Below are 16,411 nucleotides of genomic sequence, written 5' to 3'. Positions count from 1 at the left end.
GGGGCTCGCATCACTAACCTGCGGGCGCCTGTTGCGGGCGGCGCTCCCGGGGCGCGGGCAGCGCTCGCTGAGGGGCTCGGGCCGGGCTCCGGCGGCGCTCGGCGGCTGCGTTACCCGGAGGGGCTGCGGCGCTGTCCCCTTGGCGGGGCTCTGTGTCTGGGCGGTAAATCCGGCATAAGCCGGGGAAAAGCCGGCGGGAAGGCGAGGCAGCCCCGGGGGTGTCCGGCCGGGAGCCGCTGGCTCTGTCCTTCTCTGACAGGGGCTGCAGCCGCACAGGTGCGAGAAGGCACCTGTTGGGGAGGAGAGCCTTGGAACATCTGAGTGTGTTTCAACAGAATATGTTCAATAAATCCATTTGAGGATGGGGGGGCTAAGGCAAGGGAGAATGGCTTCACAGTGAAACAGTGAAAGAAGGGCAGGTTTATGTTAGATATTAGGAATAAATTCTTCACTGTGACAGTAGTGAGGCGCTGGAACAGGTTGCACAGAGAATCTCCATCCTTGGAAGTGTTCATGGCGAGCTTGGATGGAGCTCAGAGCAGCCTGGTCTAGTGGAAGGTGTCTCTGCCCACGGCAGGAGGGTTGGGACTCAATGGTCTTTAGGGTCTCTTCTAGCCCAAACCATTCCAGGATTCTGTGAAGGTTTTGTAGGGTGTCACAAGACCATCAGCTGAATTTTCCCATCTCTATAAGGATGTGCAGTGATTGTAGGTTCCCTTTTTCTACCCTTTCCACATCCTTCATCTAGATTATTTGTTTTGTTTTGTTATTTATTTCTTATTATGTCACAGAGGAAAAAAACAAACATCATTTGAGCCATGGTATAAATGACAAATGTAGTTACTGGCTTTTGCATTTATGTATTAGATTTTTCAAGTTATTATTGATCACAAAGATTCTGATATAATAATTATATATAGTATGCATTTGTATTGTAATTATATATAGTATGCAATTGTATTGTATACTATTGTATATAGTATACAATTTGTATTATATATTATACAATTTCTCCTTTTAACTGCTTTTTTGGTGTAATACAACCTGTCAGTTTATGTATGTACCATATAGCTTATATAAATAATAGTGTGGTAAATATATGTTGTATCTTAGCCCTTAGCATAATATTAAAATAAAAACTATATCATGTTAAAATGCTTTTATTTGTGTAATTAGCTCAGATAATGGTGTGAAATAGCTATGTCGTTTCTCACATTTGTGGATCATCTTGTCTGAATGATAACAGTGACAAGAACCAGGACACCAACAGAAAAAATTTACTACTGACTCTCTGGTGTCAAAACAACAGAATGGAGCCTCAAGAAGAAATAAAATATATTGATTTAATCTACAAGATGACATGCAGACAAGTTAAAACCAAGCAAAAGAGTTCCTAGAACGTGTAAACTCACAGGAATGTTTGAATACGTGTAAACTCTCAGGAGTATTTATGTATCCCCTGTAATGTAACAGTATATAAGAACATTGCTTGAAGCTAATTGTGTGGTTTTGGCATATTGCTAAACTCCCCAGCACTGGATATTGTCCCTTTTATCTGGTATTAGACTTCTAAAATTTCAGAGAGCGAGCTCTGTTTCTCACAAGCCAAAAATGCAACATTTAATGAATTGTGTAAAGCCAATTAAGGATTTGTTAATCAGGTAACCATGACCTGCATGCAGGACACGTGGAGCACAGGTCCTGTGGCAGGGTGTGTGTTTGTGTTCTCTGCTCTGCAGCATTGTGCTGTGACAAGCTCTGGAGATGTGACAGTGGGGCAGCCTGAATGTGTGACAGGTATTAGGAAAGAAAACTGCTTTCCTCTTTAGGTGGCAGGATCTAGCTGGGAACAGAGACTGTTGTGTTTAGCTGTGGTCATACGGGAGTTTGTGCTCTGAAGAACTTAAATGTAAGTTTTAATGTCAAAGATTAAAAAAAAAATGGAGCTGTTGTCCCTCTAGTACAAACAGGACCCCTGGGCTCAGAGAGATGCAGTGACAGCTTTAGTTTCCTGTGGCATATCCTGGCACTGAACCTTTGGGTGCTCCCTGTGCTGAACCACAGGATTATCTCTCACTTCAGTTGCCTCTGTTAGGCAGCACTGAGCCTTATTCCTGTTTCTAAGACCAGAAAAATTTTTTTTAAAAAGTTACTTTTCAAAGCATGGCCTTGAATGCAGAATTTAAGAACTTGTGACGTCTGAGAGTTGAGAAGGAAGAACTCTGCTGATTGTTTTTGATGTGGTATTTTTCTCTACTTTATCTCTGCAGGACAGCTGCTTAGCACAAGCTGATTTGCCCTATATGACTGTTACATACTTCAGAATAACCGTGGCTGACACAGACTGAACACATGCATCCATTTCCAAAATCTGCCTGAGAAAATAGATTATATCCGCTGTTTGCCTTTGATTAATGAGGTAGGAAAAACAGATAACAATTAATCCTAAAGCTGTTACAGACTACATGTGATACACAGCTGTTGTCAGAGAGATAGTAAAGACTTTAGGCTCAGAAGCAGAGAATTGTGGTATTTGTGCAGATATTTTGAATGTATAGGCCATATGGGAGATGTTCTAGTCCCTTATACATTTGGTCAGTGTAGGTAAAATTACCTAATATTAGTAGTATTTTTAATAAAAGTATGTTTTGAGTTTTCACTTATATGTTTTTACACAATCAGTAGAAGTGTTTTGTTAGTCTGTAAACAGCTCAAGACGAAACTAATTTGTGTACAATGTCAAAAAATTATAGTTTATTGATAATTTTTCCTCTTTTTTGATTGTATGAATGGGTTATAGAGAACAAAATCTTATTTTTTTTTTAATACTTTGCCATCACAGATTGTATATAAATTTTACAAAGAGTGAAAGCCCTTACCTAACAGCAGAGTTTTCAAATTTATCTTAGTATGTGATAAGAAATAATTCCTCCCATGTTTTTTTGTGGGTGGGAAGAAAAAACTCTATAAAACTTTCCTTTTTTTTTTTTTAAATTAAAGGTAAACTTCGAAAATATCTATCAGGTACCAGATAGAGTTGTTGTAGAAGAATGAAGAAAAGTCTTTTTCTGGATAGTAAAAATTTGCATATTTCTGTAGCTGGTAATCAGTTACTCTATTTTTAATGGTTTAGTTGAGCTGGAAGAATAAGTGGTGGAGACTAAGAAAGAGGATGAATTCTGAGGGCTTGGAAGGTCCTCTAGTAACTGAGGAGTGTGAGATGATGGTTCCAGCTACAAGAGCAGCTTTGGATGTTACAGATGTAAATTGCCAGAGTCACAAAGGGGACTTAAAAACCAAAATATGTGGAATTCATGGGGCAGTAGCTGGGTAATGGTAGAAATTGAGGTTAGACAGGGGAAGATTAGAAAATGTGAGACTCAGGACAAAGATTGGATTTTATTTTATTAGGGAAAAGAGAAAATACCATTGACTAGTAAAATTACTGAAGTGGCAAAACAGCACATTTAGCACAGCAAATGAGACTTTAACAGTGGATTCTTTTTATATTTAGTTGACTGTAGATAGAAAGCAGAAAATGCTGAAGGAAGGGGTAAGAGACTTGAAATATAGGAGAGGAAATCGATGGTTTGTGAAAATATTGTGGAAGTGTCATAATGTGCTAAGGTTATCTGTTAACTCAGTAAACATCTCTGAAAGGAACTCTTCATTCAGAAATAGTTTGGATACATGTATCAGCTGGTCTTTATGATATTTCATGAAATACATCATGACAGGTTGTAAACATTGGAGGAGAGTGGAATTAATTTCTAAACTCTAGCAAGCAGTAAAATTTTCCACAATTAGGAACTTTTAACAATTGGTGCTAGTGTAGTTATGGCAGTTTTTGTACCAGATAAAATATAAGCCAAATAACCAGTCTTTATTCCTGTGGTCTTGTCTATGACATGCATGGGCAATGTCATGCAAACAGTCCCTTTGGCCTTAGTGCAATTTTATGTTGACAGCAAGTTTTGCAGGGCCTAAAGAGAATGTGCTGAATGCTCTGCACAATAACTGAAAGAGTTGGAAAACTGAGGCACCAGAGCTTTTCAGTAATGGAGATATTAAACTAGAGCAGCTTTTTTTTTTCTAGTTTGGTTGATACACACTGCAAGCAATGTATGACACTGCCAAACAAAAAACATTTTCCATCCTTAGAGAATTAAAAACAAGGCACAATAAGGAGATATTACAAATTGCAGTAACAGTGCTTCACCAAATAATTGTGAGCATTTGGAGGCATTTCTAACTTCAATTGGCAGATGTCTTTTTTTTATTTCTCTAAGGAAGTTCTAACTCTGCTGAATCTAAAGAAAATCTTCAACGTTAAGATCTTAAACATAAAAAACTTTCCTGTCTACAGATACCCAAAATTCTTGTGTTGGAAAACTGCAAGACTCTATACATTCTGTTACCTGGACTTGCTCATAGCAAAATACAACTTGAGAAGTGAAGGCTTCTTTTCTTTTCCATGTTTCAAAGTCACCCATGAGGAGAAGCAGCAGTTGCTGCTGCTAAATGTTCTTGTCAAGGCTGTAGTGATGAAAAAATTACTGGGTTTAATTAAACTTTTTGCATATTTTTATGTTCCTCCTGATCAGCTTTTCCTGAAGGTGCCAGTATGTTATTACTGTGACGAGCTCTGACTAGGTTGTTTTTCTTGGAGAAGGCAAACAGAGTCTTTGTTTCTGTTTTTCATAGATATCCTCCCCTAAGTATATTTACAGTATTTCTCACAAGCATGAAATTATTTTCTTATCCATAAAAGGAAACCTGGACATATGGTGCTTTTTTCCTGTTTGCTCCTTATCTTTCTCAGTTCAGTTGCCACATGGATATTTTCCTGTGTCTGTCAAAATAGGAGTTTTAAAGTTTTTACTCACTCCTTTCTTTCCACATTATTCTAATTTTTTGGTTGCTGTTTGAATGTATAGCAGATGTAGCTCTAGCTGAGCTGCCTCTCAGCTGTGTTTTTTCTTGGGCTGTGGGGCATTAAGGAGTGGAGCACAAATGCTAGTCTGTTGTTTTGATCTTGCAGCCCTGTGATATCCCATGCTCTTGGGCACTGGTTGGATTGAGGCTAGAGGCTGCAGAGAGATGAAGAAATACATCACATGGATTGTTCAGTGTCAGAGTCATACTCTCATCAGAGTCCTGTTTTTTCACTAGGCAGATGAAAAGAAACACTGCATTCCAGCTCAACTTTGACAAATTTACAGATGCAAGAAAAAGTGGTTATCCCATATGTAGTGGTTACCATATATCCTTATATGTTAGCTGACCTTAAGGAATACACTTTTTGGTAAGAAAAAGTTTCTCTTAAGAATAGGTTACATTCACTACAATAATTTAACGTGCTTTTTCTTTATGCAAAGCAAAATCTGAGATTTTTTTCTTCTTTTTTGCTGGATTGTTGGCTATATGTTAACCTTTTGCTCTCTCCACACAAGATAATGACATGTCTTCTGCTTTTGTCTTTCAGATTTCCTTATGTGGTCATGTAGATGTGTTTATTTCAGCCTTAAAATTGCTGATGCAAATCCTTGCTATGGCATCTGTGGCTTCACCAGTTATATTTAAGGAATTTTGTCCCTTGTATTATCTCCTCAATGCCATTCCTACAAAGATCCAGAAAGGCTTTCGCTCCATTGTGGTTTACCTCACAGCACTTGATACCAATGGAGACTACATTGCTGTGGGGAGCAGCATTGGAATGCTTTATCTCTACTGCAGACATGTAAACCAGATGAAAAAATATAATTTTGAGGTAAATACTGACTTTTACTGTTGTCTCTTCCGCTGAAGCTGAGTTGCTCAGAACTGAGCTCTCAGTTGGTGTCTCATTAACTCTGAGCTCTTTGTGTGGTTTGTTTCAACAGGGGAGGTGTGAATCTATAACTTTCGTAAAGCTCTTGAGTTGTTTTGATGATCTGGTTGCTGTTGGTACAGCCTCAGGTCGGGTTGCAGTTTTCCAGCTTGTGTCTTCATTACCTGGAAGGAACAAACAGGTAAATATTTTCATTTGCCTAAATCTCTGTGAGGTCTAGTATGGCCAGTTCTAGTTGAGTGTATCCTGTGATCCTTTGTAAGAAGGAAACCCAGCCAGTCTTGCCTGATGAAAAAACTGTATGTTTTAGACTTCGTATGTTAAGCTTATAAAACAATAATATTAAAGCATGTTTTGCATTACAAAGGATGTATTTAATCAAATATATTTCTGAGAGATTTCTCATGCGTAATGGTTGGCTGATCTCTTTGGTGGAGGGGGGTTTTGGGTTGCTGTGGGGTTTCTGTGCTAAATAAACTTTAGAAGGACCTTCACTTTTGTACTTGATCTCCAGTTAAACCAGTTAGGAGTCACTGAATAGGCTTTGTGCATCTGTTTGCTCTTCAGCTCATTCTTCTGTTGCTTTGTTATTGTTTCACAGCTTCGCAGATTTGATGTTGCTGGCATCCACAAAAGTAGCATTACAGCTTTAGCTTGGAGTCCTAATGGAATGAAATTATTCTCTGGAGATGACAAAGGAAAAATTGTCTACTCTGCACTAGACCTAGACCAGGTGAGTGTTTGTTATAGGGACCTTAATTCACATTTGCACTTTCTGAAAGGGTGCTTGTGTGTTTAAATATTTAGCAGTAAGTTAATTGCTCAGTGTTATGTGTTTAGTTGAATGGCTTTATTGGTATGTGTACACTTGGCCCAGTGTGTGCACACCCAGCAAGGCAACCACTGGATATCTTTCAGAACTACCTTATCTTTTTAAAAAAGTAATGCATTTTAAAAGAAGTAGTGATCCTTCTCATTTTTAATGAAATAACTATCAAACCTTTCTTCAGCTTTCAGCTAGTTTGGAAAGTGTATTTTTGTCTAATGTAGCTCTGTTGGTGAAGTATTTCTCCCAGAATTGTTCAGCATCTCAGTCTAGAGTGTAGAATGAAAGTAACATTTGCGTGCTGCTGGCTGACTGACATGTTACCAGTAAATGGAATTTTTCTCACATCTTGGTAGTTAATACAGACCTGAAATGTCAACAAAATTAATGATAACTTGAATTTATAAATGGGAGAAAAGCTTAAACAACATCTGACTTATCTGTGACTGTCCCTCAATTTGGTTTGACAGAAATCACCAAAAGTAATGATTATCTCAGCAATGGATCAGCTGGCAGTGGGGAAGAAGGAAGAAAATGTGTCCTAAAGCTCCTAAAGTTTCTGTTGATTTCAAGAGAAATGTATTAGCTAGTATTCCAAGAGAAACTGCATTTCATAGAGTGTGACACACAATCTAACACTCCTCTTCCCTACATAAATTAATTTCATATTCATTAAGTGAATTTCATGCAATGGAATTTAAAAAGCTTTTTGTTTGTTTTGGTTTTTGTCTTGGGCTCGTAAATGTCTTTGAAGTATTAGTTACCACCTTGCATTTTTAGGAAGGTTTGATTCTTGTGAATTGTGTGTGTCTTTGAAAGGGTATTTGCAACTCCAGCCTTGTACTGGAAGAGCCGTCTTCGATTGTGCAGCTGGATTACAACCAGAAGGTGCTGCTTGTCTCTACTCTACAGCGGACTCTGCTTTTTTACACAGAAGAGAAATCCGTCAACCAAGTTGGAACACAGCCCAGAAAAAAGTAACCCTCATAAAATCTTGATGCAGGCTCATCTATTAATTCTTGCATTTCAAAGTGAATTACAGACAGAGTGATCTAGGCAGTAAAATTAATACAACACAGCAGTCTGCTCATAAAAAGCTAGTTACAATAGCTGTGTGTGATCGAATGTGAAATGACAATTACACCTATTTAGAAAGCATGTGGTTGCAAGGATGTCGCAATCACATTTTCAAGGCACTCTTAGGCAAAAATATTTAAGATCTTTTCTCATTTTTTAAACTGAAAACACTGCTGAACTTCCTCTGCAGTCCCTCTTTATTTACTGTGACTTGCAGTGAGCAAGCATTGTAATCAAGTCTGTCTAATGGGTGATGTAATATTTGATGCAAAAAGCAAGTCATCATCCCTGTTTTTCTTATACACCGAAGTGAATTAACAGGCAGAATGTATAGTAAGCACTTAAATTTGAGTTGAAGACTAGGAACCTCTTGTGTGGCTTTGACATCTCCTTTTATGTAATCCCTCTCGGGTAAGGAAAAGGGAACCCGGTCATAGAACAGCATGACTGACTCTGTCTCTAAGGAGGGGAAATCTACCCTTGAAAGAGGGTTTATGATGTATCTTTCAGGGGTATGAATAGAAAGAGGAATACCAAGGTCCATCTTGCATGTGAAGGGTTCTCTTGGATGATAGTAATGGTGTTTCTGTGTATGTGAAAGGAAGGGTTTAACAGCTGAGGTCTGTTCCATGCTTCTTGCAAATAAAGGCTGCCAGTTCCTTAGCATTAGTTTGTAGTGTTTTGGTTGTCTTTTATAAATTCTGGGGGAAGGACAGGTGCATAGTAGGATCTTTTTGAGATGGATAGAATGGCATTAAGGCTATGAAGCTTATTAGGAGGAGTCATTTAACTTGCTTAGTTGATGTAGCGTCTGACATGCAAAGCTGAGGGGAAACTTCTTATTTGGAATTACTGCTCATGTCTTACTGTAACTAAATTTATATTTCAGATGTTTAAATATTTTAATCAAAGACTTTTGATAATTTGTGAATTTGTACCATTAGTTTTTAAATTGTTTCGAAGTTGAGAATATAGCTTTTAAAATAAATTCTTTTGCATTTTAGCAGTGGCAAATTTGGAGCATGTTTTATCCCTGGCCTGTGTAAACAGAGTGACTTGACACTATTTGCTGCCAGACCTGGGCTTCGTCTGTGGAAGTCTGATGTTCATGGGACTGTTCAGGCCACATTCATATTGAAAGATGTATTTGCTGGAGGAATAAAAACTTTTGAACTGTATCCTCGTTTAGAACCACCTGACAGAGGAAGTTACAGCTCTCCAGAGAAACACCTTGGGCTTGTGTCATGCTTTTTCCAAGAAGGATGGGTGCTGACCTGGAACGAATACAGCATCTATTTACTGGACACTGTGAACCAGGTAGATAAATCTTGTGGCTGCATATTTTGTTTCTTCCATGTTTTTGTTCATGCTGTGCCATGAGACTCAGTTTTGGTTATAGAGTCTATGGCTGTGATTTAAATCCCTATTTAAAGCAAGAAAAAAAGAATGTTTATTGTCTCCCTTCTCAAGTTGTCATTGCAATGATATACTCACCAACTAGCTCAGTATGTTGTTTATGAAAATTACATATATTTAAAGCTTTCAGTTAAGGTGTTAACATCATAATTAATTCTGATGCTTAGTGAAACATATAGAAACCTACAGTCTAGGAATTAGTGCAGAAAGATATTTCAGGCATATAAAATGTGCCTGGAACAATTTATTCTTTCTCTTCTACCACTGTTGGTGTCTTAAAAAAGATGTATTACCTTTTATTTGGTATACAGTGAAGTGTTATTTTAGCTATTTTGTTGTCTTAAAAATGCATATGAATGCAGATACAAGCTAGTATATTTTTGTCTAAATGATGTTAAATATTCATACTGTGGCACTTTTCTGCCACCAAATTGTATATTGCTTAAGTTGTTATATTTAGTTGCCTTTAGTTGGACAAAGAATGGATCTGTGGAATTTAAATTAGTATAAAAATGGAGCTGCATCATGATTAATAAGTTATTTTCTGTTTCTTTTTTCTATTTTCTTTTTTTTATAAGGTAAAAATCTTTAGCCTGTACTGTTTATGTTGATTAAAATCCAAGGAACGCTTTTGTTAAGAGTACCATGTTGTACAAACACTGTGTTAATCTAATTATTTCTTTCTCTGCTGACTCTTTACAGGCTTTGATTGGTGGTTTGGAAGGATATGGTGATATTGTGTCTGTGTCCTGTACCAACAACGAGATTTTTCTCTTAAAGGGAGATAGAGACATAATACGAATTTCAAATAGACCTGAAGGACTGTCATCAATAGGTTTGTATAGATTAGTAAGCTTAGTATGTAGAAATTAGTAGTAGTATGTATCAAATCGTGTGTACCTCATGGAACATGCTGCTTATTGTCCTTTTTAATAGCAAAAAAACAAAACCAACAAAACTGAAAAACATCAAACCTCAGACAAATCCCTTCAGACAGTTACAAAAACCTGCCAGGTCCTGTAGAGTTACTCATCTGTTCTCATAAGTTATATTTGGAGATCTGCTTTATCTGCTTATCTGAGCTTCTCTTTTGGCTGCAGTGAGAATGGGGGCATTAAGAAATTAAATATGCTTGCCTTTTTTTGAGAGTGGATCAGCATTAACCTAATGAGGCATCTCTAATCTGTGCATTTGAGAGCTCATTCTGAGCCATGATGCTGAAGCAGTCTGGATTCCTGATCATGGTTATCTCTTTAGGATCAGTCTCAACAGCTGAATATGTTGATTCTGTGCCACCTGTCAGCAGCCACATTCCAGGGGAAATCTCAGCCTTCCTAGCAATGAAAAAGAAAGAATTGGCAAATAAATCCAAAGAATGCTCTCTAAAATTCCAAAAATAATTTGACTGTTTCATACTTGTTGCCATCTGAATTAAACATTTATGTTACTAGAACTCTTTGAAAGGGGCTATTAATGCATTTAAATACTCCACCTTAGCTTTGTTTTAGCAAAATGCTAATAAATGTGCTATGAAGTCTATTTCAGTGCTAGAGAACTTAACTTAGTTGTCATTGCATGTTGGCAATAGCTTTAGTCATTTAGGCAGTTCTTTACTCACAAACTTATGGAGACTGTTTATTATTTTAATCTCAACTTTCAAGTATAGTTTGAAAGGAGCCTTTAGAAATGCTTTTTCTGCTAATCATTACAGTAATTTATCTGATAATTTTCCTTGATTTTTTCAAGCTACTGAATATTTGAATAAATAAGTTAAAGATATAGGATGGCACTTCAGTGTGTGATAGAATTGGATCTTCCAAGCTGCAGACCTGTCCTGTTCTTTTCACATAAACATCAATTCAGAATTTTACTACTAGAAGTTTGATACAGAACTTGGGAGAAGTGCTTTCTTATAGGTTAATTTGCAGGGAGTTTACAGTGTGTGTGCTTGATACAGGTATTTATTTTTAAATGTCGTTAGCTTAGAATTTTTTTTCATAAATACTCTTTTCATTCAATACTCTCGGAAATTATGCCCCTACTCACTTGATGCTAGTATTTATACTTGAGCTAGTATTTATGCTTTTATTTTTCTTTTGAACAATTTCAGATGTGAATTCAAAATTGTCAAATCCTTTAACAGATACGAGCCCTAAATTGCTGACCCCGTCATCAGTAGTTTCATCTGTATCATCCAGCCCTTCAGTGGAAACAGAAAAAAAACCAGTTACTTCCCCTTCACTCACTGGTGATAAAAATGGCACTTCTTTGGTGAAAGATGATCTGGAAACTCCAACACTATCAGAGCAAAGCTTTGACAGAGTGGGAGACTTGAGCAGTGAAGCCAGGAAGAGGGGCTGCTCTGTAGTGAGTGAATCACGAAGCAGGAGCAGCTCTGTGAACTCTGTGGACAGTGGCTCGAGCTTCATGATGTGTGCAGACCAACTTCCAGAAGCTCAGAGAGAAGGTCAGCTTCCTTCACAGCGGTTCAGCACCATCAGCTCTGAAGATTTTGACCAAGAACTTATTGTAAAGCCAATTAAGGTGAAAAAGAAAAAAAAGAAGAGACAGGGTAGGTGGAGCAGAACTTTCCCTGACACTGCGTGTTGTTAGAGCACATTACATGGAAGACTCTCTGCTGGGCAGGCTTCTGTGTACTGTGGTGTTGTGCTTCTGAAATGGTTGATGGCTTGTGGTAGGTCATTCCTGTTTAAGATGAAAATCTCCTTAAAAGTGATAAATTGATGAAGTCTTTTTAGATCTGTTTGGAGTTTATTTCTTTTGTTTTCTGTCATGTAAACATGCTTTGAGTTCTAATGTATTTTTTAATGGGATCACACAGTGGACTCTGTGTCCAGTTTTATGTTGGAATTGTGTAATAACTATTCAATCTATTCAGAATATTTGGCAGTGTCTTGGCCATCCTCTTTCGTTTGATGAAGTAGTGTGAGTACTCACTTATTTTAATTGTTTACTGTATTAAGATTTTTGGGCTTTATATGTATCATAATGTTAAAAGTTGGAAAAAAATACAGTATGGTTAAAATTTAGGTTTAGCTTTGTTCTTCCTTCAGTTCTAAAAATGTTTTAATTTCTTGCTTGGCACTGGGATTTAATAGATTTTATTAATACTACTTTTCTCCTTCTTTTTCATGTGTGTGTGTGATAACAGAAAGTGGCACAAGGAGAAACCACAGCTCTCTGGAAGGCACACCAATTTATGAGCGTCAGCTTTCTGGTGACAGTCCACATTCCTTGAATGCAGACTCCTTTTCCATGACTTCTAGCATAATGAGTGGCAGCATTGATCATTTGAGTACTGGATCTCCAGATCAGGAAAGCATGTTCAGCATGGAGTCCCATACCATCTTGCAAGAAGATAACGGTTCAGAAACTTTCAGTGTCCTGCAGTCTCCTGAGTCAGCAAATGTACTAATTAATGAAGAGAATGGAGATGTGGCTGATTTACAGAAACTTCCAAACAGTGACAGTGGCATGGGTACTTCAGCTATTATAGATACTTTGACATCTGCATCTCCTCTGATGCTCACAGAAGACTTGGCAAGCAGTGTTGGTGGTGAATGTAATGGTGGTGTGGTTTCTACAAGCAATGAATGCTGTCCTGGAAAGCTGAGCCAGGAGGAGGAGGAGCAGCAGGATTTTCCTGCCTTGTGTAAAATAGATGAAGACTTGGATAAAATGAAGCTGCAAGATACTGAAAAATCTTCTGAAGATCCAGACCTTACAGACCAGATATTTTTGGAATGTGACAGTATACTTGGTGTCCAGACATCTCTGACACCAAAGGAAAGTGATGAAACTGGTGAGGAAGACCAACAGCAGCTGTCTCTAATCCACAGTGCTCTGTCAGACCCTTCTGCACTCCAGTGTGATGTCTCTGACAATGTTCATTCAGACAACTCTTCCATTTCTGGGTGGAATTTTGAAAGTGCAATCAAAGCTAAATGTAGTACTAGCGCTGCTGAAAGGGTAGCAGACACTCATGAAAGTAAGACTGAAAAATCTGCCTCAAGTGATGAAGAGGATATTTATGGACATGGATTACCATATTCATCCTCTGAGACCAGCATGCCTGAAGTTGGTGCTGTGCCTGGAGCACAGGATGTAGCCAAGATAAGCCTAGATGAAATGGTGCTGTTAAAATCTGATCAGGTATTTCTTTTCAGTTTAATTAAAGTACCTTTAACCTTAAAAAGAAACAGCTTTTCAAAATAAAGATTCCTGCAATTACTGTCCTTTGCATCTTTAGGACAGCAATTTTTTTTTTTGCTTGATTCAATATGCAAGTAAAGTATAAAGCCAAACAACAGTGTGTGTTGTAACTCTTAAAAAATATGGTGTGGGTATCTGACTTCAAAATGGGTGATGTGTGCTTGCAATGCAAAGAAGCTGTTCTGGCTGTATTATTCCCAGCTCAACAAAAATGCTGTTAGAAACCCATCCATTAAAGAGTGAACAGTAAAACCCAGTCACACTCAAAGGCTGCTGCTTGTTTGGATCTCCAGTAGTCCAAATTCTGCATGATGCTGTTCCCAAATTCAGCTGACTTCATGAAGAATTAATGCTAATTATCTCACACGGCTGGCTTCTGCTTAAGGATTACTTTACCTCTAAATACTCAGAGTAAGGATTAGTCTTTGCCCCCTAGCCAGCAGTAGTTAGTACTGTTTAAAATGTTGACAGTTTTCCTTCTTCTGTTATCCCTCTTTCCTTCATAGTTATTTTGTGGGTAATCCTCATAGATACTACAGAAAAGAAGTACTAAAGTTAATTGTAAAGTCTGCAAAATTGCCAGAATCACTGGAACTTTTATCAGAAGTCTTAAGAAGGAAATGCAGTTCTTGTAGGGTGGGGATATTGTTTCTTTTAGATCTGTAACACGCTGTATTGAGATCAACTAAATATTAATTCATAAAGGTGGAGTTATAAGTTGATGGTGTCCTATCTACTGACAACTGCAGCCCAAAGTGCAGAAGATTTTTGTTTCAGGTTGTGGTATTCTTACACTCTGTCATGTTAGAAACCTCCCCTGGTAATGTATGCAGTGCTTGACCTCATGCAAGCAATCAATATTTAAGAGAGCGTAAACCAGATTTCTGCAAGCCATGGCTCTGCTACCATACAGAGAGTACTGGAGTTGGATATTCAGCTGTCTCTGCCCTTCAGCTGTCTTGTTCCCTTTGCTCATCACTTCCTAGACAATGAATAATTTCCTAGACTACAAACAGACTGTATATTGTTATATATTCCTTCTTTGGAGGTGGATGATGGGGTGGAGGGGTTTATTTTTTTGCTAAATCTGTTGTTGGAGCAGTCTCTTTGTGCACGTACAGCCTTAGAGAACAGTGACAGATGTAGCTTTGTTTTACACGAGGCAAATTTATTCATTGATTAAAGTACTTCAGTTTAGCTTCTTTAAAATCAAACCGTGGGAGCTGCTCTTCTTATATACTCATTTTCTTACGCAGTTTGAAGACAACCTGACACTGTTCTGACTCTACAGTTTTTAGTTTGCAGAGAGCTGGATGGGTTACTCTGGCCCTGGATATGGCATCCTGAGCCTGGTTGTCTCAGAAAAATACATTTGGTGCCTGGACTACCGAGGCAGCCTGTACTGCAGCGCCCTTCCTGCCGCCGGCCTGCGCTGGCAGAAGTTTGAGGATGGAGTCCAGCAAGTGGCAGTTTCCCCCTCAGGTAGGTTGGCTTCTGCTGCACTGTTGTCTTGTAAATATAAAACTTGGATAGAGTTGGACATTTTATTTTTTTGGGGGGTTTTTTGTTTGGGTTTTTTTGTGGTTTTTTTTTTTTTTTAGTATCTGTTATTATTTAATTAGGTGTCATTTGTCATCTTTATGAGATTACATATATAGTTGAGTACATATGTAATTTCCACATAGGCAGTTTATTGTTTGTTTGTTTGTTTTCAAATCAATTACTTCCAGAAACTTGCTTGTTTAATGTAAAAGTATTGTGTTGGTTTGTATTTCTTTTTGGGTTTTTTTTTTAAATCGTCACAGTTATATGACTGCATCATAGTAGGTAGACTATCATCTGCCTCTGCATTTCATATTCTAGTTTAAGTGACTGTCTTTCCAGCAGGTTCACATTGCATTTTGGGAGGTTTTCAACATGCATTTATTTGCCTGATTAAAGTGAACTTCAGAAGTAGCAGTTTAGTGGTAGGCAGAGAAGAGCTCTTTGTCTATACAAAACCTTGATTTTTGTTACAGAGCTATAGAAGTTCTTGGCTGTGAGGGTGGTGAGGCACAGGAAGAGGTTGCCCAGAGAAACTGTGGATGCCCCATCCCTGGAAGTGTTCAAGGCCAGGCTGGATGAGGCCTTCAGCAATCTGGTCAAGTGAGAGGTGTCTCTGCCCTGGCAGGGGGGTTGGAACTAGATGATCTTTAAGATCCCTTCCCACCCAAACCATTCAGTGATTCACAATTTTAAAGTTCTTTTTCTTGTAAGTGTAGAACTGGCTTTCTGTATGCGTGGGTTGGTTGATTTGATTTCTTTTGAAATACTGAAGAAAAAAACTTTGAAGTTTTAGTACATTTGCATATGCATTTGTTCTGGATGGTTGTGAATGAGGATTATGTAGGATTAAAATTAAGCAGGTTTTGGTTATAAACTTGCGTCACTTTTGGCCTTCCAGATTGTTCCAGGACTGGAGTGAAAATACAAAGTTTCTCAGCCATTTTAATTTCTTTGTCTCCTGCCTTGACACTACTTTTCTTCCCTGTCATCTCTAAAAGCACATGTCAGTCTTTCCTTCTGTCTGTAGGGGAGGACTTGCTATCTGTTTTAAGAAGAAAGAAATTCTGTTTGATATGTAGCTGAGCTTTGCTATAGCCAAAACAATTTGAGAGTACTTGTAGTAGGTGAGAATGTGGGTTCATCCAGCTCAGTATCTTACCCTTAAAAGTGGTCCAGCAGGGTCTCTGCAGAAAAGTGAAAGGCATGGGCATGTGTCATATTTGCCCTTGGTAGGTTCAGGCTGCAGTTGTTGGTGGCTCAAATTGCCTGGGCAAAAAGGTTGTTCCTCTGCATCTCTTATCCTTCAGTTCTAGGAATTCACCCAGCTTTTCACTGAATCTGTGCAAGTTTCTAGCATCCACAGTTTGCCATGGATGTGTTAATGCAGGAGCATGTTAACCACAACATGTCAAAATGGAATTAAATGCAACTTTGTGGAATCATTTAAAGGAAATTAATATGACAATGTACCGTTCTGGTACAAG

General features: G+C 38.2%; 1 protein-coding gene across 3 annotated transcripts in view; it reads left to right on the top strand.

Moving 5' to 3' along the window:
- The first annotated feature begins 27 nt into the window (after positions 1 to 27).
- The window catches only part of TECPR2 (tectonin beta-propeller repeat containing 2), a 41,888-nt gene continuing 25,504 nt past the window's right edge, over positions 28 to 16,411 (top strand). For 2 of the 3 annotated variants that reach the window (XM_039712466.1, XM_039712465.1), the window contains exons 1-11: positions 28 to 276; positions 2,271 to 2,419; positions 5,486 to 5,770; positions 5,883 to 6,011; positions 6,432 to 6,563; positions 7,476 to 7,633; positions 8,738 to 9,050; positions 9,852 to 9,984; positions 11,260 to 11,721; positions 12,322 to 13,322; positions 14,681 to 14,864. In XM_039712466.1, the coding sequence (XP_039568400.1) occupies positions 5,537 to 5,770; positions 5,883 to 6,011; positions 6,432 to 6,563; positions 7,476 to 7,633; positions 8,738 to 9,050; positions 9,852 to 9,984; positions 11,260 to 11,721; positions 12,322 to 13,322; positions 14,681 to 14,864 (2,746 nt within the window). In that variant the 5' untranslated portion in view covers positions 28 to 276; positions 2,271 to 2,419; positions 5,486 to 5,536. The remainder of the gene's footprint in view (positions 277 to 2,270; positions 2,420 to 5,485; positions 5,771 to 5,882; positions 6,012 to 6,431; positions 6,564 to 7,475; positions 7,634 to 8,737; positions 9,051 to 9,851; positions 9,985 to 11,259; positions 11,722 to 12,321; positions 13,323 to 14,680; positions 14,865 to 16,411) is intronic. The other variant, XM_039712467.1, reaches the window with a different exon arrangement.

Source organism: Passer montanus, unplaced genomic scaffold, assembly GCF_014805655.1.
Source record: "Passer montanus isolate IOZ18808 unplaced genomic scaffold, ASM1480565v1 scaffold27, whole genome shotgun sequence".
In the NCBI taxonomy this organism is placed as follows: domain Eukaryota; kingdom Metazoa; phylum Chordata; class Aves; order Passeriformes; family Passeridae; genus Passer; species Passer montanus.
The sequence above is the reverse complement of the archived record's forward strand: the minus strand, read 5'-3'. Positions and strand labels throughout refer to the sequence as shown.